The sequence below is a fragment of the Zonotrichia leucophrys genome, chromosome 15 (genome assembly GCF_028769735.1).
Source record: "Zonotrichia leucophrys gambelii isolate GWCS_2022_RI chromosome 15, RI_Zleu_2.0, whole genome shotgun sequence".
Lineage (NCBI taxonomy): Eukaryota > Metazoa > Chordata > Aves > Passeriformes > Passerellidae > Zonotrichia > Zonotrichia leucophrys.
Window position 1 is genome coordinate 11,699,974 of NC_088185.1, and position 23,662 is coordinate 11,723,635.

Here is a 23,662-nt window from a genome sequence, read left to right on the forward strand (position 1 = left end):
CTTGCCTTCCTAATTCCTCTCTGTGCCACTCATTGAGATCTCAGAGTAGCATTTAATCTTATTCATGGTTCCTGAAAACTGCAAAATTAATGTAAAATTTGTTCACTTTGTTTATATTTCATTCAGCTTCATTTCAATAGTTTATTGTACAGTTTATCAGCATTCATTCAGAGGATCCTGCTGGAAACTAGCACTCACTTTTCTGCCACTTTTGGGGTGTTCTTCTCCTCACCCCTGGCAAAGGGTCCCTCAGAAGCTTCTTTCATGAAACCAACAAGTACCTCTGCATCTACTCCAGAGTCTGGCTTCCCCACAAGTTTCAAAATAGAAGCATGAAGTCGAAAATACACCTAAAAAACACCAAAGTCCATTAGGTCAGTAAAGAATCTGTAGCTCTGTAATCCATTACAAATAGTCTTTCCTCTGTAGAAGCTGCAGGAGTTAGTTAAGAAAGCTACTTGACACCTAAACTTACCTGAATTGAACTTTCCCTGACTTTAAAGTTGCTTTTAAATTACAAAATCTGAACACTGTGCAAATTTTATAACCATAACCTATGGAACACAACAAGGAAAGCAGAACTGGCCTCGTTGAGAGCAAGTGACCACTGGGTCTGTTCTAGAACTTTTACCAGACAACAGTGAGAGCAAAAGTCCCACCTCATGCACAAACCTGTGCTTCCATAGGTATGAGATGTCTGTGAATCCTATCAATGTTTGATTTTTATAAAAACCAATTAACTTTGCAGCAAAATTCAGAAGTGGAATTGCTACCCACCTGTCGGTTTTTCGGCTGTTTGAAGGGCCTGGAAAGGCCCGGAGTGGCCTTGGGGCAGCCCGCGTATCAAAAGACGAGAAGAAGCTTCAGTTCTTCTTTTGGTTTTTATGTTTATTAATTGTTTATCTAAAAGATGTTCTTTCAGCCCGACAGAGCTCTGCTCAGCAGCCAGCCATGAGCACACTGTGCTGCCCTCCAGGCAGCCACCTATCTTTATACCCATAGTTACGTGTACAATATTTATCATTTTTCCCCAATACCATTTATTCTTATTACCCGGTGCACTTTCAGTAATAACCAATCTAAAAGTGCCACCATCACCACAGAAGATGGAGGAGAAGAAGAAGAAGAAGAAGGACAGGACACGCCCCAATTCCTCCATCTTACTTCTCTAAACCCCCCCTGTACAGAAATCCTAAACCCTGTGTCCTCACTCTCTAATTAACCAATCCCTTCACCATTCACCCCGGTGGAACCCTCCTATCCTCATACAGGTGTCGTCTCCTGTGTAGGATCAAAGTCCAGCCACCAGACACTTCTGGCAACATTCCAGGACTCCCGAGCCCCCCAAGGTGGTCTCAGTGGCTCAGCACCTCAGGACTGAGATCCTGAGATCCGACACCCACCTGTCCAACCTGCCTTTGAAATGAAACCAGCCTGAATAACAGGCTCCATCTCACTCTCCAAGTGTGTCCTGCAAACTTCCCACAACCATCTACATGTGCCTAACAACCTGTAGAGAACAGGACAGAGGGGTCACCTCGAGCCAGGTCTCATGAGCTCTGGGAGATCTGTAGCTCAGCTACCTCAGATGGCATAAAGTCAGCAGGATGGCTTCTGTGGTAGTGTTGGAAACAGGAAAGTTTTGATAAAAGGCAAAATAACAAAGCTCTTTGCAGAGAAAAACCCAGGCCAGGGGCAAGAGGCTCTTGCTCCTGGTAGAACATCTCACAAAAGTGATTATTTCCTTTGTTCTTTTTCTAGTGAGTTGCTTAGGCTGGACTTTTTGGTTTCTTCTGTCCAATTGGCTATCCTTCAGTTTGAGGTGAAGTCCCCAAGGTCCTATGAGGTGTCTTTTACCTAACTGAGGAGAGAAACTTCAGGGCTTCTTTCCTTTTTAAGGAGACAAAGGATAATTTTGTCACTGCATCAACAGGGGGCACATTCTTACAAGAACAAAGCTTCCATATTCAACATTTGTTTACCTCCAAACCTTCCAGCCTACAAATTCAACATTCCTATACCTCCAAGGCTTCCAGCTACACATTCAACATTCCCTTACCTCCAAGGCTTCCAGCTACACATTCAACATTCCTTTACCTCCAAGAATCCCAGCCAACACCTTCAACATCCCTTTACCTCCAAGGCTTCCAGCTACACATTCAATATTTCTTTACTTCCAAGGCTTCCAGCTACACCTTCAACATTCCCTTACCTCCAGGGTTTCCAGCTACACATTCAATATTCCTTTACCTCCAAAGCTTCCAGCTACACCTTCAACATTCCTGTACCTCCAAGAATCCCAGCCAACACATTCAACATTCCCTTACCTCCAAGAATCCCAGCCAACACCCTCACATTCCTTTACTCAAGGCTTCCAGCTATACATTCAACATTCCTTCACCTCCAAGGCTTCCAGCTACACATTCAACATTTCTTTACCTCCAAGGCTTCCAGCTACACATTCAACATTCCTTTACCTCCAAGGCTTTCAGCTACACATTCAACATTCCCTTACCTCCAAGGCTTCCAGCTACACCTTCAACATTCCTGTACCTCCAAGGCTTCCAGCTACACATTCAACATCCCTTTACCTCCAAGAATCCCAGCCAACACATCCAACATTCCCTTACCTCCAAGGCTTCCAGCTACACATTCAACATCCCTGTACCTCTATGGTTTCCAGCTACACATTCAATTTTCCTTTACCTCCAAGGCTTCCAGCTACACATCCAACATTACCTCCAAGGCTTCCATGGCCAGTTCTGGTGGGTTGTGGTAGTGAATCTTCTTTGGGTAGCGAGCAGCCTCCTCGTGCAGGTAGTGGCCTGCCTGTTTGTAGTGCAGCAGGTACACCACAGGAGGCTGCTTCTGTTTCTCAGCTATCTTGCCCAGCATGTAGTGGATGAGCCACTCCTCCTCGTCGCCGTCGCCCTCGCAGCGCGCCGCGGACGTGAAGCACAGCTTGGCTGTCTCCAGCATGCTGTCCCTGCGCTCCTCCATCTGCACAGGGCACAACAAAGCTCACTGCAGCAAAGCCCAAAAACACCCTGCTGCCTGTGGAAAAGCACCTGAGCACGGCACAGCTTGTAAACACTTTCAATATAAATGATGCAGAAGTATTAAACACATCCCGAGTGGTGAAACGCACCCCAACCGCCCATAAAATGGGTTTGTGGATAGGGTTTTGTTCCCTCCAGTGACTGCTGGCACAACCAACCAGAACAGAACAATAAGACAGAAGAAATATCTATATCTATATCTAATCTATATCTATATCTATATCTATATCTATATCTATATCTATATCTAATCTATATCTATATCTATATCTATATCTATATCTATATCTATATCTATATCTATATCTAATCTATATCTATATCTATATCTATATCTATTCTATATCTATATCTAATCTATATCTAATCTATATCTAATCTATATCTATATCTAATCTATATCTATATCTATATCTAATCTAATCTAATCTATATCTAATCTATATCTATATCTAATCTATATCTAATCTATATCTATATCTATATCTATATCTAATCTATATCTACATCCATATCTAATCTATATCTACATCCATATCTACATCCATATCTACATCCATATCTACATCTACATCTACATCTACATCTATCTGAAAAACAACAACCCAATATTCACCTCTACAGAAATTCTATCACTTTTTCACAGTGGTAGAATTTTTTTTTTGGTAATTTTTAGTGGTTTGTTTGGTTTTTTTTTTAATGATCTTAACTCTTCAAAGAAAAAAATTATTTGCTTTGTTCTGCAACTGAAGTCTGCTAAAGTCGCTATGGACCACTCTCATTTGTGAAGAAAAGGATTTCATCTTGCTTGCAATGTAGCTAATTTTGACATGAATATTCTCCCCACCCTATAAAAAAAAAATTAAAACCAGCAGCATAAATTAAAGCTAAATGCCAATAAATTCATGTAAAAAAACTAGGTCAAAAGATGCATTAATGTAATTTTCTCTCTTTGAAAATGAAGTTTATAAATTTCAACTGTGTGGCTATAACGAAGAACTAAAACATAACCTTTCCTTTCCTAAACATTCTGTAAGAAGAAGAGAATAATAAGGTTTTTTTGTATGAGAAACACATTCCTGAAGAGATATATCTGTACAAGTGAGATTAAATTGTTTCAATTCATCTTTTATTATAATAGAACTTTTCTTACTAAATTATGCATTTTTAATATATTCACTTGAAAAAAAATGAAGACTTAAATAGTCCTAAATAAACACTCTCATTTAATCTTCAGCTTCAGATGGCTGCTCTGCATTGCTCCTTTTATCTGATACTATGAAGTAATTCCAACACCAGCCCTGGAATTCTTCAACAAATCCCTCATTGCCAAGGGGCTGCAAGACCAAACTTCTGATAGGGCAAAGATATAAAATGCAATAACTTCATTTTCTGAGGAGTTGGCTTTGGAGCTGTTGGATGCAATAACCCTCCAGAAGAAAACCCTGTTGTTGACTGTCATTTCAAACATACTCTTGAATAAACTATTTGTTCCCTTGCAGTGCTGGGGCAGCTCAGATTGACACTCACCACCCCCTGCAAATCTCCCAGCACTGATCTCTGCAGCTCAAACACTGAAAGTTTTACAAATTACAGCACAGGAGCAGCACTTCCTTTTTTTCATCGTGCTTCCAGCTGCAGACTAGGTAATATTTGGAAGTCAGAATAGCTAAATCAGAAATGGAGCTCACTGGTCCAAAAAGAGAAAACGTTTTTCCAAGCAACTCTTATCAGTGTCAGAGTGTATTTAGAATTGTTCATTTTGGTTTAGCAACAAACTTCATAATGTTTTTCACCTCCCTTATGCAGAGATAATGAATTCATAACAATGTTTTCAATGGAAATTTGATCTTTTGTTTAGGTAAATGGCCCACAACCACAGAAAAAGGGGAGGATTCTTTAGATGTAAGAGATGACATGTGGACACAGATATCAGAGTCATTTCTGATCTCTTCACTATTTCAATAGGTATGCATTTCACCTTTTCCTGGAAACATTGCATGACATTTACAGAAAGGAAAGGTAAATATAATTCCCCTTTCCAGAAGGTTACAATAATTTTGTGTCACCTTCAAAAGATAATTCAAAGATAAGGCTCAAACTGATCTTACACAGGAAAAAGAGAGGAAAAAACCCACCTTCAAATGCTGCTTGACCATATTACATGAATATTGCAATTTCCAACATTACTAAGTAATCATACAGTCTCATATGTAGAATATAGCGTGTAAATAATTAATTTAAAAATTAACTATGTTAGAAAACTGTCCCAGATTGCAAAGCAAGATGTATTCTATTTGCCATGTGTTAGAGGTGTGGCAGTTATCTTCTGTTAAATGGGCAGTTTTTCTTATCTCTTCCACACCTAATTCTCCCTCGGGAAGGGATATTGCTGATAACAGCTATTGAATGTCCCTGCATGGCTGATAAGAACTACAGCATCCCATTGGGAGATGTGAGCCCAGAGGGAGGAGCCAAGCATTCCTACCCAGATATAATCCAGAGGTTTTGAGACACCAGCACGGCTTCTCCACTGGATTCCCAGAGGAACAGCAGCAGCCTCTCCTTCCACTGGATCTTCAGAGGAAGAATCCATCCTTCTCTACAGGATCCCTGCTCCAGCAGAACCAGCCCTGACACTGCAGGAGGGCTGAGCCACAATTCCAATGGGACTGCCACCAACACCCTGACCCACAGGGTGTCAGGCTGGGTTCTGACTCTGACAGTGTTGTTTTGGTTTACTGCATTGTTTATTTTTTTTTAATTTTTTCCCTAATAAAGAACTGTTATTCCTGCTCCCATATTTTTGCCGGCGAGCCCCTATACATTTCAAATGTATAACAATTCGGAGGGAGGGAGTTTACATTTTCCATTTCAGGGGAGGTTCCTGCCTTCCTTAGCAGACACTTGGCTTTTAAATGAAGACAAAACTCTAATTTTAAATATTTAAAATTTTATACTCTGTGTTAGATCCCACCTGCTTGACCACTTCAGGGGGCAGCTCTGTTTTCCACTGCTTGAGCTGCCGGGACGCGAAGGAGTGCAGGGCGTAGGAAATGGTGCCGTACTCGATCCACAGGGACAGGTTGGAGCTGTCGATCTCCAGGGCCCGTTTGAAGCAGTTCAGGACAGGGGTGGAATGTTTCCAGATGGGGCCATCACTCTTCAGCTCGTTGGAGTTCAGCTTGTCCTGAATGCGGCTCGCTCGAGCCAGAGCCATCCCAGCCCAGGAGTCAAACCTGTGCAGGCAGGAACACAACCCAGCGTTGGAAAAGGTGAAAGTTTGACAAGAAAGTTTCACAGATATCTGTGCTTGGCAGAAAGCTCTGAATGTAGAGCCTGAGAATGGAATAGAGATGGAAGCAAGTTTTGATATAGAAGAACAACAGATGTCTAAATTGAAAATTGAGCCAGCTGTTGCTGAACAACTAAGAAAGCAAAGGTTGAGTTGGAAGGGGGTTTTATGACTTGAGCAAAGGATATGTTGACCACAAACAAAAAAGATGCTTTTACCAAGCAGAAATAGGTCTTAGGAAAAGCAGAAAGTTACCAAAGTTACCACAGGCAAACAAACACGCCGATGTGGCAAGTAGAGAAAAGGTTTAAGAATTTTCCACTGCAAGAAAACTGAAAAACAACTTTAAGCTTAAACTGTAACATACTAACTCAGGTGACTGGATAGTAATGACCATAATATGGTAATGACAGTAGTTCTGATAGGCTATGGGTAATAGGAAAGATATTGTGTATAATGCTGATTGGTTGGTATGTATTAAGATACTCAGCAAAGAAAAATATATCAGTAGCCAGAACTAAAGGGGCTTCAGGCTTGCCCAGAGCTGTAGCTGGCAGCTCTTGTCACCCATGACCCAAGACTGCTGTAAAACAACTTCTTTACAATGAGCAGCATTTTGAAGAGCTGCCTGGAGTCCCACCTCTCTCATCTCAGGCTCTTAAACCCATGAACAAACTCCCCCCTGAACATTTCACTACACATAGACAAGATTTGTCTTCTTGTATCTACAACTTTTTCCTCTTTCAATCACACAAAACAGATTTCTGCACTTCCTCCTCTCCTCAGAGTGGAACACAAGCTGTACAGCCTAAATCATATTGATTTTCTTTAAGTGGTTTCCTACAAAGCACTGCCCCCAGTAACTGTCACACATGGAAAACAGATGAAAAATCCAGGTTTATTTGCCATGCAAAGCCAATATATCCACATTTCTAATGGCAGCACTCCCACTGTTTTTTTCTCAGTAACCACGCAGCCCTGTCAAAATGTTGTCACCCTGCAGGCCAGCAGACATTGTGACACCTTGTGCTGTTGGACTCAACTGTGAATAATCATCATCATTTCCCAGCATAAAAATCATAAAGCCAGAATTGCATCCAAGTAGGAAAATCCTGATGAACTAAAACTGTAATTTCTGCCTGAAGGACTGGTGAGGGTCCAGCCTGTGTTTGTTGACAACACAATCTGAATGGTGGTTTCCACAACCTCACTTTACCACCAGGGTTCCTCTGCTCTGGGCTTTTTCAATTTTACCATGATTTTAGCACCAAGGCAACCACCATAATGTTCTCATTTTTTGCCTGCAATTTCTTCTGATTCCAACTGAAAACCCATTTCTAGGTCAAGTGACCTCAACAGTCAGATTCCTGAGGGGAATGAACAGGAACTGTAGTGCAGACAAGTACCAACTACTTTGACTGGGGCAAAAATCCTATGCTACCACATAAGGCATCTTCTGAGCAAAAAAAGCCACATATTAAAGTAAAAATGCATTCCATTCATTTATTTTTGAATTTAAGTTTTAGAACATCTAAACTGCAGAAAAATGGGTAGGGGGTGATAATGGTAATTTCTTTATCTGCCTTTAAACAAAAGTTTTAGCCATTTGCTAGTCACAAGTCCCAGACTAGAAGATGCAATAACATTAAACTACATCCATTTCCTCTGAAGATTTCTCATCTAAAATTGCTCTGTGCCTTCACCTTCCCTTTTGTCTCCGTTACGTGACTGGATTTAGAAACAATTTTCTTGTCTCAAATCTATCAAATTAGGGTTTTTGTCACTGACCCTGATCTATCAACTTCAAGGAGAATTAAAATGATAACACCTAATATGCAAACTCTATATTTAATCAGCAAATTTAAAGGTTATTTAGTTTAATTTAGAAGACGGATATTCAGAACATGCTTTATTTTTAAGATGAGAGAGTTTAATCTTGATGGTATTTCAGTGAGTTGTAAATTATCAAGAAACAAGGTGGTTTTGTTTAAATATCACTTCAATACTTATATTCTCTGTGTAGTTCTCTAGCAGCAAAATCAACACTTTTAGGAAGGGGTCAGCCTAAGCAATTAATGCACTAAAGGATGCCATTTGTGCTATAGCTACCTATCAAATGAGGATATTTTTCACTCCTTATCATGCATGAACATGCCAAAGCAAAGAACAAAAGGTACAAACAATTCATTCTTCAGAGTTATTCTTTATTTCAATTTAGCTTCCCCGCTCCCTTTCATTTTTTGGTTTTAAGTTCAAAGCAATCAAATATTTCACCCTGTATTTTGGGTTTTGTTTTCTCTGTTGGGTTGTTTTAGAGATGCCCTTAATTATACAATGGACATGTGATAATGGATTGCAGGAGGGGGATTTGGCTGTTTGGGATTTGTTTTTCATTCCTGAAACCATTTGCCTGCTTTTCAGTGCTGAAAGAAGTGAGAAGAAGGAAGGACATGCAGCAGGATTCCAAAATACTGACCTGTTTGGACAAATACAAATGTCGTGCATGTAAAATTTAATGGCCTTGGACTGTTCTTTGTTCTTGAAATGATAATCTGCCAGGAGATAATAGAGCTCAGTCACCACTGGTGGAGAGTAGTCTGCACCCTCAGGGAGAGATGGTGCCTGAAAACCAGAAAGGCAAAGGTTCAGAATAAATGAGCACTTCCTTGTAGAGGAAGCAGCCTTTTCATCACACAATGTGAAGGGCTTGAATATGAAAACCTTGAAAGCAATTCACAAACAGAGCACTTACAAACACTCATGAACATCTCATCCTGACTATATTTTACCATTCAAAGACTAAAAGCTCTGGTGGGATCATTCTTATTTTATTTAAATGCAATTACCCAAGAAAACCCAACAGTATGGAATAAATCATCTCACTAATAATCTCAAAGTCAACATAAAAACAGCAACACCAATTTTTACTCCTTTCAATTTAATTTTTTTAAAAAACAATTAATTATACCTTGCTGGATGTTCCTTCAATATAGGCAGATACAGTCTCCAGGCTCAGCATAGGCTTGTCAGTTCGAGGAACAATTGTGGCAGTTTTCTTCAGAAGGTTGGCCAAATCAGCAGACACAGTACTGGTTTTGTAACTATCAAATTCTGGAAGAGTTTTAGGCTTAAAATACTCAAACATGAACAAAGCATCTTCCCATGTTAGATCAACCTGAAGAGGGAGGCAGATGAGAGGGGGAAAAATACTTCAAATTCTAAAATTCAAGTCTACTAATGATGGTTTTCTATAGACTTTCTAGTTCAGAGGAGTGTACACATTACTCTAGCAGGAACCAAACTAAACCTCCCAAGAACAGAGCTAAAGGTGCTATTCATTTATGCTGCTCACAAATACAATATACTGCTCACTGATTTAACAGACAAAGATGCTGCTGTAACTTAGTGTAGGTCACTAAAGTCAAAATAAAGTAAAAATAAATTCATTCCACTTGCTCAGAAAAATTGTTTATAAGCAAGGATCAATTGTAAACATTCTGAGTGACACTGAGATCATGGGTAAGATAAGGAGAACTCTGCCCCTTCCATTTCAGAACCAAGTAAGAAAAGTTAATGAAATGGGAACCAGACAAAATTCTGAGCCCCTCTTTGAACTCTACAGAAAATTACTTCCAGAATTTACTCCTCATTTTCTCTTCACTTTTCTTTCTTGAAAGCAGTAAAAATACTTAAAGTAATTGACAGTTCCCTTCTGCTAGACCAAGGTTTTTCTCCTTTTATTGCTTTACCCTTTTAACTTTATTCTTAAATTTTGCTCTGCATTGAAATGCAAGGAAGTTGCACAGGGTAATCTCCTTATACTTCCCTTTTTCTTATTTATCCCCTTTCTCTCATTATCTTCACTCTCTAAGATGTACATACAACATAAAAATTTCCAAATATTTAATGAACAGTAATGTAAGAGTATCTGTGTATTTTAAAAGGTTTGTTCAACACAGCCAGACAATAATTTTGCTACATGAAAATGGTTTTGATTGATAATCCTATGATCATTTGCATTTGAAGTGCAAAATAGTCTGGGGTTTCTGAACAAAACCAGGGATGTTTCTCAAGGCAGGACATTGCATTGCTGCCCTGTATTTTTCTCTTCCTCCCTTAACATTACAACCCTCTTCCAGAAGCACTCTGTAGTCACCCTTGTCCCAAATTCAACTGAATTTCCCATTTCTTATGAACAGCTACCAGGTATTTACCATTAGAGATGTCAAAATCAGTGATAACATAATGTACTTGCAAACTTTTAACTGTGACATTTTTCACTTTCATAAACTGCAAGGCTGGCCGCTAAAACTTTCTTCTCTCAAGCTGACTTTTCCTCTCTAAATTTTCCTCAACCTTGAACTTCTTCTCAGCTGAAAATACGAAAGTGATACTTAATAAAATCAATTTCTCAAAACTTTCAGGACGGCAAACTACTATGGATAAGATTAGCATTTAAAATATTCAACTTGTTATATTTATAATTTTTTAAAATACTAAGATTTTTATTCTATTCTCTATAATGTGTAAAATACATAAAATTTACAATAAATAAAAGTAATATTTCTCCAAAATATATCAAAGTGCATTGGAACAAAATAAGAATGCATCTTTCATCAGTTCAGGATATTCCACTGACATTGGATAAGACATAACTCACCTGCTGTACTGAATGTTCTTCTAGGTACCTTGCTTTGCTTTTTTTGCTAGGGAAACCATATAAACAATAAAAACATTGCTCCAAGGCTGTTTCCAGCTCCTCTTTGTATGGATGAGTATCCTCAGAAGTGGAAGCTGCAAGTTCTTTCTGCAGTACCTGAACCTACAAGGCAAGCACAAGGACAAGGTCACCTGCAGATCACAGAGAGCTGCCTGAAGGCAGGTGATGAAAATAACTTTAGGGGATTTTAAGGGATTTTTACATGGATTTTTCCCCAATAACAATTAATTTCCCCAGTATTACTCATGTATTTTTGTGAACTGGTCTCACACAAGTCATTCCAATGGCACTGCAGCAGCATTGAAGTGCTTTTATTTTTCCTCCTGTATTAATCCACATTTATCTTTAATCAATGAGGTTAAATATCAGCTTCATGTTTCAGATCTAAAATCATTCAAAGTTCTCCCCTACACATCAAGCTGCTTTTGTGAATGTAACTGTGAACTACAGTTCATCAATGCTGTGAGAAAGGAAAAGGTACAGAAGAATTTCTGCCCTAACTCACAACCAGCAATTTCCTCTGCATGAAAAAAGCAGGATGGAGAGGACTTGGCAGCAAAAGAAGAGAGAGAGTTAATGGAAATCTGGCTAAAAGGACCATGGAACTGAACAGTATGAACAGTATTACACAGATGGCTACACACCAAGGAAAGTGGCTGGATTGATCCCAAATTCCTAAATACTGTAGCAAGTTGCTATCTTTACCTTCAGCACCACAAGAGAAAGCACCCATCAGTAGAATATTTTGGAAGATGCTGATAGTTTAAGACATTCATTATAAAAACTGCAGCTGAATGCCAAAAGAAGAAAGGTAACTCTTTGAAAATTCTCACTAAGCTGCCATAAAAAACAAACCCAAAAGGAACACATTCCAAGAAGACATTTCAAGGTCAAGAAAAATATGCTCACCAAGAATAACCTGTGTAGGGGCATGCTGGATATTTATTTCATGACCAAATCAAGACCCACACAACCACTGAGGTTTAAGATTCAATTTCAATGTGTTCCACTATAGAATTTAAATAAAAAAGAAATGTTTATTTGTGACCATTTCTCATTTTTCAACATCTAGGACTTCAGACTCAATTATTTATGCATGATCCTACACAAAGCTTTTTCCTGTCAATACAAACACTGCATGACAAGGCAAAAATCTGACTTTCTACATGTAAGAAGCTCATTTGTAAGAGCTGGAATTGAAGATGCTGATTCTCTTCTGATTAAAATATCTGTGCTAAGATCAAGGTACTGTTTATTAAGAGCCAAACCCCTGAAAAAGAAAAGCAAAGACAATTCTTAGAAAGCATTTCAATGCCATCTGGAGTCACAGCAGACTCATTCACACTGAGTCCCAGCAGACACCTTATTGCCAGCACTTTCCCTGTATGAATTTGTGATCAACATTTGAAATTTACAGAAAGGGCAGCTAAATAAGCTGAGGAAAAACAGTGAGCATCAGAGGATACTGTAACAAAAGCCTTCAATTCCTACTGCTACAAACAAAAGCACATCTAACAGCAGTAACAGAATTCTCACTTGAACAGCATTCAAAACAATCTCCTTTGTTATTATTCAACTTTCAAGCTCTTGGCAGAAATCCAGAATTGTTCCTAATAATTCAGACTATTGCTAAAGGCCCTAATTAATATTAACACCTCCTCTTGCACAGCACATTCATCCAGAAGCAATATAAGGACCTTGAGCAGACAGTTCACCTGCAAAGGTGACCATTTAACACTAATCTATGAAACACACTGTTCACATTCTTGAGGCTTCCTTTCTCTTCAAATAATTCATCCCATTTTATCCTTGTCTTTCCCTATCCTTCCAACACCCTCTTGTCTCGGAAAACGCTGAAAACTGAATTCTTGTGGTTAATAACACTATAATATATTTTAGTTTAAAAAGTTGGCAATTCTGTCAGTGAAAATGGAGCACTTTGTTTAAAGTAGCTGATGATATTTGCAAAGAGCTGCAAATACATATACAGCCAGCTCTCAGTCATCTGTCCTTTGCCCAGGTTCCCAGCCCATACTCTGTGGGTACAGCACATTTTCCAGGCACAATTCAGACTCATCACTTCAGGACATGAGCCTGGGAACAGCCCATCTATTTCCATGAACCACAGGGCCTGAGCTAATAAACCCTCTGGAGCCCCTGCAGGGCCAGCCCAGTGCATCAGCATTATGCTCCCAACACCAGGGAGGCTGAGGAGAGCAGGGCTCAGAGATAATCTGAGAGTTCCAGCCTGAATCAGCCTCAGTTCAAACCCTGCTCATTGTGACTCTGCAGAACCCCTCAGGCTCTCTGTGCCATCCTTCCCAGCTGTCTAAATTACTGTCCTGGACATGCCACTGCTCAAATGCAGAGGTAGATGGGCTCTGGCACTGAGCTGTGCCTAATAAGCTCCAGGGAATGCTGAGAAGGGAAATCAGGAGATTCCTGAGTAGCTCTATGCAGAACTAATCATGATTTTCTCTTGGCTGAAGGTAATAAACCTCAGTGAAGTCAAGCTGAATCTGCAAAGTGCCACTGAAATGTCCCTGCAGAGGGCTCAGTGGATGCCATGGCATCACATTATGTGGGATCTGCCAGCAGCCAGGCTGTCCCAGGCTGTCAGAGCTCTCAGCTTTCTGAGCCAAGAGAAAATCAGCAAACAAATAGAAATATTCTATTTAACCAAATAGAATTAAATTAAAGAGGGAAGGGAAGGGAAGGGAAGGGAAGGGAAGGGAAGGGAAGGGAAGGGAAGGGAAGGGAAGGGAAGGGAAGGGAAGGGAAGGGAAGGGAAGGGAAGGGAAGGGAAGGGAAGGGAAGGGAAGGGAAGGGAAGGGAAGGGAAGGGAAGGGAAGGGAAGGGAAGGGAAGGGAAGGGAAGGGAAGGAAGGGAAGGGAAGGGAAGGGAAGGGAAGGGAAGGGAAGGGAAGGGAAGGGAAGGGAAGGGAAGGGAAGGGAAGGGAAGGGAAGGGAAGGGAAGGGAAGGGAAGGGAAGGGAAGGGCTGTTTCAATAATTTACTGCTGCTTTAATGTTTTTATTTTGCATAAAAGCAATCTTAAATATTAATTAAATATTCTATTTAACCAAATAGAAGCAAAGGGGAAATTTCTTTTCTGGTGTAACAATGAGACCTCAAGGAATAATCTTAAAAAGGTCAACCACGAATGGGTAAGTCCTTTCATCTAATAATGCTAAATATTAGTGCCCAGACAGCCATTCCTGGAGCACATGAGATGAGATGTAACAGACTCATCTGACAAACAAAGCAAAGAACAGCCTTAACACACAGGAAAATGGAGGGACAAAGTAATTCTTCATTCTCATCACTGTGCAACAGATGAACTGTGTATGTGTATTTTAAATAATATTTAGTTCATAACATGAAAACAATAGAGAAAAAAAGCTATTTTTTTTCAGACTGTGGTATAAAATCAAGGTAGATACAAATTTATCAACCACAGAACAATTAAATGCATCCCAGCTTCAGAGCAAATCCAGGTAACACTGGAGCAATCAGAAGCATTCCAGTTGTGTAACTGAGGACAGATGATGAGCTGCAAATCTTCACTCTTATGGTTTGGAAGAAACAAACAACCAAGCTGTTCAAAACTGAATTTTCTTGGCTGAAAGTTTAAATATGTTCTTTTTACATGATAAACAGTATTTATGTACACTGAAATGTGCAAACCCTACCTAACACTTGACAAATTCAGTCCTGTGAAGTGAGCAACTTATTTAGAACCACTGAGACAAGATGAATATGGAATCCCACTGTGTTATTTTAGCAGCAATTTTAAAGATGTGACACAACAGGTTTTTTTAGCTCCTGAATGCTGTACAGCACTATCCAACTGCTTGGTTATCCCTACTTCCCTTTCAAATCCCATGAACAAAATCAAACACTACTGCAAGAAGCAAAACAAAGGAGAAAAAAGAGAAGAAAACAATTCTTTCTCTCAGTGAGGCAAGTCCAGAGAACAATGGGGAGCATGACAGAAGCAGACCGATAGAAAAGGCTCTGGAATAACAAGCCTTTGCTATTCAGATTAAACTGACTGAAACTTTCATATGTTTGTCTGGGAGAAGTTGGAAAGTGGATTTAAAAGTGTATATCTAACATGAAGATAAGGCAGCAAACAATCTAACTTTGAACTTTGTTTCCTGCTTTGGGATGTGGCTTGGCCAGATGATTTTCAGAGATCAATCAGAATCAATCTCAGTTATTCCACAATTTGTACTTACATAAAACTTGAGCAGAGCACCATCTGAATTGCAACACCAGGACCTTCTTCCCAAATACTCATGAGCTGTGTTCAACAGCATAAGTGAAGAAGGCAACATAGGGGTATCAGGACTCACTGGAAGAAAGAAATTGGTAAATATTAAAGTAGCACAGAACTGAGTTAAATCTGAGTCAATGCTTCAACTGGCAAACACCTCTGGTGTAAAGTGATGCTTGCAAAGCCCTCTCCTCCCTTCAGCCAGCAAGGTAAGACAACAAACAAGTATTTTATTACTTATATTCCTGAGCTGGATGGTAAAGAGCTCAGGTGCAATATGTAAAAGTGAAGAAATAATCCACCTTCTTCTCCCTGGCTCTGCTGCTGCTGGCAGCAAAGGGATCGAAAAGCATCTTCCTCATGCTGGATGATCCTGTGCAGGATAATCCATGGCAGCACTGAGGACACGTAGGGCTCCTTTGGCTCCTCCTGCACAGCCATGCTGCAGTCTATGATCTAATAAAGAAACACACATCATACACACAAAGTGATGTAAACACAGGCTGGGTGTGAATCCCTCCCAAATAACCCAAAGTTGGCAGCACATTTTACCCCAAGGAAATAATCTAAAGTTGAGTCTCAGCTTCTCACCAGTGGCTGTAAAAATGCTAGATCAGTAAATGCTAAATCAATCAGTAGGGGAAGGGTAGTAGATTATTTGCCCTACTCTGACATTCCTCTTGCAGCCCCATTTTGCACCCAGATGTGTCTCTGTTAACATGCTATATGAGCAATTCATAGTAAGCAAATACACAGCAGCAATTCTCAGCATTACTACACCTCATTATTGTACTAGAAATTTCCCTACAACCCAGATACAGAGGAACTTACAAAAATTCCTGAATTCTACAACAGGTGTTACAACAACTGTTAAAGACCAACTAGAATCAATAAAGATCCTACATAAATTATGTGCCTGAACACTCTGTTCTCCAGAACTCCATTACATTCCATAAAACATACAACTTTACACAATAAGAGTATGATTTTGTAAGTAGTGAAGGAAGTAAATGGAGATTTGAGAACTGCAAGCACATTGAATTCTGACATTAACTAGACCTGCTTCTTAATAGAACTGCCATTTGTAAGTTTGCCATTTGTTACCTGGACTGAAAACGCTTGTTCAGTTTTGAGGTTTGAAAGTACCTTCAGTAAAAGGCTACAATTAGCTGTATTCATAATTCTAGAAGAAATTCACATTTCACTTTTCCCCTGCCATGTTCAGATCACCCTCTGTTTTTACTAGAAAAAACAGCACTTGCAAGCAATTCTACCATGCCTGTAAGGCTCATGGGGCCTTCCCCTCCAGCCTGAAGCACTTACAGGCAAGATCAGAATTTACAAGCTACACCCAGGCAGCTCAACCAATCTTCACATTATCACCATTTCAAATAGCCCAAAATCCCAGAGTTGGGTTATCTTACCACCATATTTTGATTGTTTTAGGCAGCTCAACCAATCTTCACATTATTACCATTTCAAATAGCCTAAAACCCCAGTGTTGGGTTATCTTAACACCATATTTGATTGGCTGAGCTGCCTATAACAATCTTCACATTATTACTACTTCAAATAGCCTAAAACCCCAGAGTTGGGCTATCTCACCACCATATTTTGATTGTTTTAGGCAGCTTGGTAGTGGATCTAGCACAGGTGTGTGCTCAGTGCAGCTCTATCACACTGCAGACTATGGCAATGCTCACACAAAATGGTGATACCAGCTTCCCAAAAATGTAACCAAAGCCATCACTAGGAGTGGGTGGGAATTCACCCAGCAGCTGCAGCCTGCCCTGGATCCTGCAGCCTGCCCTGGATCCTGCAGCCTGCCCTGGATCCTGCAGCCTGCCCTGGATCCTGCAGCCTGCCCTGAGTCCTGCAGCCTGCCCTGGATCCTGCAGCCTGCCCTGAGTCCTGCAGCCTGCCCTGGATCCTGCAGCAGCCCCTGGATCCTGCAGCCTGCCCTGGATCCTGCAGCCTGCCCTGGATCCTGCAGCCTGCCCTGGATCCTGCAGCCTGCCCTGGATCCTGCAGCCTGCCCTGGATCCTGCAGCCTGCCCTGAGTCCTGCAGCCTGCCCTGGATCCTGCAGCCTGCCCTGGATCCTGCAGCCTGCCCTGGATCCTGCAGCCTGCCCTGAGCCCTGCAGCCTGCCCTGAGCCCTGCAGCCTGCCCTGAGTCCTGCAGCAGGCCCTGAGTCCTGCAGCCTGCCCTGGATCCTGCAGCCTGCCCTGGATCCTGCAGCCTGCCCTGAGCCCTGCAGCCTGCCCTGAGTCCTGCAGCCTGCCCTGGATCCTGCAGCAGGCCCTGGATCCTGAGCCTGCCCTGGATCCTGCAGCCTGCCCTGGATCCTGCAGCCTGCCCTGTATCCTGCAGCCTGCCCTGGATCCTGCAGCCTGCCCTGGATCCTGCAGCCTGCCCTGAGCCCTGCAGCCTGCCCTGAGTCCTGCAGCCTGCCCTGGATCCTGCAGCCTGCCCTGAGTCCTGCAGCCTGCCCTGGATCCTGCAGCAGGCCCTGGATCCTGCAGCCTGCCCTGAGTCCTGCAGCCTGCCCTGGATCCTGCAGCCTGCCCTGGATCCTGCAGCCTGCCCTGGATCCTGCAGCCTGCCCTGAGTCCTGCAGCCTGCCCTGGGTCCTGCAGCCTGCCCTGGATCCTGCAGCCTGCCCTGGATCCTGCAGCCTGCCCTGGATCCTGCAGCAGGCCCTGAGTCCTGCACCCTGCCCTGGATCCTGCAGCAGGCCCTGAGTCCTGCAGCTGCCCTGGATCCTGCAGCAGGCCCTGAGTCCTGCAGCCTGCCCTGGATCCTGCAGCCTGCCCTGGATCCTGCAGCACACAGCACATCCCTGTGCAGGCCATGCCTTACCTGGATCCTGCAGCCTGCCCTGGATCCTGCAGCCTGCCCTGGATCCTGCAGCCTGCCCTGAGTCCTGCAGCCTGCCCTGGATCCTGCAGCCTGCCCTGAGTCCTGCAGCCTGCCCTGGATCCTGCAGCCTGCCCTGGATCCTGCAGCCTGCCCTGAGTCCTGCAGCCTGCCCTGGATCCTGCAGCACACAGCACATCCCTGGTGCCAGGCCATGCCTTACCTGGATCAGGTTGTTTGTTAAGCGAACCAGGCTGGGTGTGACAGAGGAGTCTTTCAGGATGCTGTTAACTGAGGATAATGAAGTGTCTATTCCTGTCAGCAGCTGTGTTACCGTAGCAACCCACTCCTCTTTAGCAGAGGCTGCTGTCATGTTAATCATCTGCTGAATTGCTTCATTCAAGGCAACATCTGAGCACTCAAAGCATTGCTTGTAGTCTTTCAGTTTGAGCAGGGAGTCCTAGGGAATGTAAATATGAAAAAGATCTATTATAACAATGAAGAGTTTATTTTAAACATGAATGCACAGCAGGGCAAAGCAAAACATTATACTCAGTTAATGTGATTACTTCAATGAAATGAAGCAACAACTTTAAATGCAACATTAAAAGGACAATAGGAGGTGCATGGATCTTGGATGACAAATACACAAGTAGGATCTAAATACAAAAAAAATCTTCACATCTTTCTGCTTTAATAAAAGATGCAAGGAAAGAAAATAGGAAAGGGATAGCTGTAGGTCTGTAATTCTAATGATCTACAGCTGAATAAAGCCCTTAGAAGAAACAGGGTTTGGATCTTTATGATCTCGTGCTACCATTTTATTACTTCATAAATAACAAAGTGGCAACTCCAAGGTCAGTGTAATAGCAACTTCTGCTTCTTTCTACTCTAAAGAGGTTGGGTCACCAGATGGAAATGTAGGACTTGGTTCAGTGCAGTTAAAAACCTATCAGTCTTTTTTTTGTGCAAACATTTTTTCCCCAGAAAAACCTAATACACTCAGCTGAGCTGAGCTCATTAATACACTTATTAAACACTTATTTTTACAGTGTCAAATGGACTAACTCTACAGCAGTTATACTGCATGTATCAACAGTTTCTCATTCATGCAGGAGAGAGTCTTTACAGCATAAAATCATTCATATGCTACATAACCAAGTTTCAGAATGGTTCTAAGTCACCATACAGTCAACAGCAGCATGAATTCATCCATAAAATAACTCAGGAAACTCCATGGAGGCCTCAACATCTTGCATCCTTAGCCACATTCTCAGTCAGCAAAAGCTGCCACATTGCTAATGATGATGACAAAGCTGTGATCTTCACAGCATTTACAGGTTTGGTTCCATGTTTGGCTTTGTAAATAAGACTCATAACTGTTAACATCCACTCCAAAATTCCTTCCCTCCTGTTTTCAGGAGTAAGTCTTAATTCCTTACTGAAACAGATTTTGTAAGAAACACAGCAAACCTGGAGGAGAAGCAGCTGAGCTGGTCTCTCAGGTATGGACGTGACAAACTCCAGGTGTTTGGCTCTGCCATAGCCATTGAAGCACAAGGTTGGCCTGAGCAGATGCACCACTGCATTGTAGTCCCCTGCCTCGTAGAGGCGCTGGATCTCTTCCAAAGACTGGCATCTCTCCAGAGATTTTAGGTTCTTTTCAATCTGCAAACATCACAGATGATACAATCTTAAACACAGATGATATAATCCTAACTTTTGTTTTCACATATATTTCACTACTGACACTTCTCCCAGCTCTTAATGGAAAAGGGAAGGGAAGGGAAGGGAAGGGAAGGGAAGGGAAGGGAAGGGAAGGGAAGGGAAGGGAAGGGAAGGAGGGAAGGGGAAGGGGAAGGGGGAAGGGGAAGGGGAAGGGAAGGGGAAGGGGAAGGGGAAGGGAAGGGGAGGGAAGGGGAAGGGAAGGGGAAGGGAAGGGAAGGGAAGGGAAGGGAAGGGAAGAGGGAAGGGGAAGGAGGGAAGGGAAGGGAAGGGAAGGGAAGGGAAGAAGGGGAAGGGAAGGAAAGGGAAGGGGAAAGGAGGAAGGGAAGGGAAGGAAGGGAAGGGGAAGGGGAAGGGAAGGGGAAAGGAAGGGAAGGGAAGGGGAAGGAGGGGGAGGAAGGGGAAGGGAAGGGAAGGAAGGGAAGGAAGGGAAGGGAAGGGAAGGGAAGGGAAGGGAAGGGAGGAAGAAGGAAGAAGGAAGGGAAAGGGAAGGGAAAAGGGAAGGAGGAAGGGAAGGGGAAAGGGAAGGGAAAGGGAAGGGAAAGGGAAGGAAAGGAAGGGAAGGAAGGGAAAGGAAGGGAAGGAAGGAAGGAAGGAAGGAAGGAGGAAAGGAAGGAAGGAAGGAAAGGGAAGGAAGAAGGAAGAAGGAAGGAAGGAAGGAAGGAAAGAAGGAAGGAAGGCAAAGGAAGGCAAAGGAAGGCAAAGGAAGGACTGTTTCAATAATTTACTGCTGCTTTAATGTTTTTATTTTGCATAAAAGCAATCTAAAGATGTACAGGACCAACAGATATAAAAACTGTAGTTTTTGTAGCCTTGACAAAATATTGAAACTACCAAATCCTCACTCTGAGATAGAGCAAACTTCCATCACAAACGAATTAATTCATGGGTGACCTTTGAAACTGGGAGAGATGGAGTGTGAGGGATGGAAGAGGGAACACAGCCCTGCAAATGAGCTCTTACCTCCTCCAAGGACACCACAGAATCCACGTGCAGGTTGGGCAGGCGGATCAGGGCGCTGCTCTCAGGGGCAGCCTCAGCCTGGCTGCTGCTGCAGCTCTGCAGCATCTCCGTGCAGATATCATAGTTCTCAAGTGCCTGCTCCATGTCTCCCTATGGAAACAGGACACAGCAAAACAATCAACCCAAAAAATCCTACACTTCTCACTGCACAAAGTCTCCAAAACTTGTAGAAAATGTTTAATTTTAATGCAGGCACTGCCAGTGTGATTACTGCCTGTCCTGAAAAATTATAAAATAAATTCAACTGAATAGCTCAAATTAAAGCAAAAATATTTTAAAGTATCTTACCAATTATTTCAATAATGGATAAAACAAATCAGAAAAATGGAATTCAGCCTGCATAAATTTGTAAGAATGGTCTGGAGTGCTAAAATCCCTTTTCTTTAAAAAGGCAGAAGAGTAAACCAGCAGAAACAACTCCTCAATTTGTGCAAATTAAAACACTGAGCAAAGAAACATTCATATATTCTGCAAAGTGAATGAACTCTACTTGCTCTGTGCAAAGTAAGTACTGAAATTGAGATGTCAGGGAGGCATGCACAGGCAAAATACAACTCTGAATATCACAAGGAAATAACTGCCAGTAGTTGTACAGGAACTCTCATTTTTCCTAAATAACTTTATTGGAAAGGAATCCTTAGATGGAAAAAAAAAAAAAGGGAAGGAACAAGTTACTTCACACTTATGAAACTGACTCACACAACTAGTTGACAACAGATTTAAACATAATTATTGCATTAAAAAACCCTCTTTGATGTCCTGGGGAAGCAACACAGAGAGGAAGGAAAAGACTGGGATCAAATAACATTTCTTCCAAATTATTCCCTTAGTGATAGGCTTAAAAACCTCTGCTTCAAAATTTGCATATTAAATTAAAAGTCTTCAAAAGCAGAACCACACCACCTTGAAAAAGCAGAGGGAACAGTAATGAAAACAGAGCCTGCTTCAGTTCAAATCTGAATTTTGGACTTCCTGAGATTTGATAGGGTCCACAAATCCAGACCCCTAAAAATCTTACATTCTGCAGCTCCACAACACTATTCCAAGTAACTTTAGTACAAATATTTTCTTTTAAGCTGAGTACAAGTTCATTTAAACAAAGACAGATATTAAACATATCAGAATATTTGCTGAGCACGTGAGACCTCCTACTTCATTTCCACCTCAACCCTCAGGGGAAGTTAATCATATTTAGAAGCAAAATTAAATCACTATGTTTTAAGCTGATTTTATCCACATGCCTAAAAGAGTTGAGATTCCTGAACCAGCTGCATCTGAAGAATATTTGTAGGGGGATATAAGAAAATAAAGATAGTGTAGGAAGTGATCTTACCCCTAAGGATTTGCAGCTGGGTCAGTTATCAAAGATTAGGAGCAGCCTGACTTTACCAGGCCACAGCTGTGAGCAGTGAGAAGAAGATGCTATAAAAGAGTGGGGTGGCTCTTTTTGAAAAAAGAGAGGGTAGCCTTGATGTAATATTCAAACTACCAACCCCTCACTTCTTCACAAAGTAGCCAGCTGGAGTCAGGTGGTTACTTTGTGAAGAAGAAAGAGTCAGTGCTCTGAGGAGCTGCACATGAGAAAACACCAAAGTGTGAAACTTTTGCCACAAGGAGATAACAGTATGGAACCCCTGTGATAAAATGGTAACATATTGACTGAATTTGGGACAAGCTGTGCTTGTTACACCAAAAGCAAACCCACCTGCAGTGCCAGGAAGCGAGCCTTGAGCCAATAGACCCGAGTGACAAACTCCATCCAGCCTTCCTCAAACAAATCTCGCTGCGAGGATGCAAAGGACAGCTGCAGCAGGTCTCCCAAAAAATGGGTTCCTGGGAAGTCAGGGCCAAACTTGCCATTCACAGAGGCAGCAGGACAATTTCTTGGAGAAACTGCAAATCAATGAATTACATTTTGTTATTAAATTACTGGCATCCCATGGAAAGAGTCCCACAGAACAGAATTTCTGATCTACCTGAAGGTAAACAATTGATAAAGCAATAAAACACAGATCTGGAAGATATTAAGAAAAAATAGCTCCAAAATCCAGTGAATTCCTGGAAACATTTCTTCATACACTCCCAGTGTTTTTAGAGTTTGAAGAAAATTTAAGTTCTCACCTGTAGAACTCTTCCCTTTTGTCAGTAGCCACTGATCTAATTGCAGCTCCATGCAAGAAAGGCTCATTATCATCATATCCTTCAGAAAAAGTAAGGAGATATCAAAAGAGTATTCACAGCAAGAAATACATTAAAAGAAGCATAAATTAAAAAAAATTCACTAAATTTGCAATTTACTTCAAAGAAAGCCTTCATCTTGTCCTCTTGGGATTTCTATTCCCAAGCTATAACTACTTCTTCTGCCTGAGGTGTACAGTAACTGACAAATCAACAGGTACAAAGGCAAACAATACTCAGAACCATTAAAAAAGAAAAATCTCAGTTCATGGAAGAAGGTCAGAACAGCATTGCCTGATGTTAGAAAAAAATGTCATCCTTACTTTTTAACTTGGCTGAAATAAAAATAAAACTATATTAAATTGCCAAATCATGCCAAAAGCACGATTCCAGAATATAGCAGTAGCACTGACATTTGAAAAATAAGACAAAATTTAAGAAAAGTAAGCAGTTATGCAGTAATAATGAGAGCCAAGGGAATACATTTATAAATATATTTACATTTCTTTAAAAAAAGGGCATGTATA

At 41.5% G+C, this 23,662-nt stretch overlaps 1 protein-coding gene across 3 annotated transcripts in view; it reads right to left on the minus strand.

The window, feature by feature from the left end:
- The window catches only part of CABIN1 (calcineurin binding protein 1), a 126,148-nt gene that overhangs the window by 92,670 nt on the left and 9,816 nt on the right, over positions 1 to 23,662 (minus strand). For all 3 annotated transcript variants that reach the window (XM_064726537.1, XM_064726538.1, XM_064726536.1), the window contains exons 14-26: positions 23,079 to 23,157; positions 22,663 to 22,850; positions 20,898 to 21,047; positions 19,683 to 19,877; positions 18,433 to 18,669; positions 15,654 to 15,807; positions 15,314 to 15,429; positions 11,015 to 11,176; positions 9,323 to 9,529; positions 8,831 to 8,976; positions 6,037 to 6,298; positions 2,740 to 3,000; positions 199 to 350 (exon numbers count right to left, since the gene is read on the minus strand). In XM_064726537.1, coding sequence (XP_064582607.1) covers positions 199 to 350; positions 2,740 to 3,000; positions 6,037 to 6,298; positions 8,831 to 8,976; positions 9,323 to 9,529; positions 11,015 to 11,176; positions 15,314 to 15,429; positions 15,654 to 15,807; positions 18,433 to 18,669; positions 19,683 to 19,877; positions 20,898 to 21,047; positions 22,663 to 22,850; positions 23,079 to 23,157 — 2,309 coding nt within the window. The remainder of the gene's footprint in view (positions 1 to 198; positions 351 to 2,739; positions 3,001 to 6,036; positions 6,299 to 8,830; positions 8,977 to 9,322; positions 9,530 to 11,014; positions 11,177 to 15,313; positions 15,430 to 15,653; positions 15,808 to 18,432; positions 18,670 to 19,682; positions 19,878 to 20,897; positions 21,048 to 22,662; positions 22,851 to 23,078; positions 23,158 to 23,662) is intronic.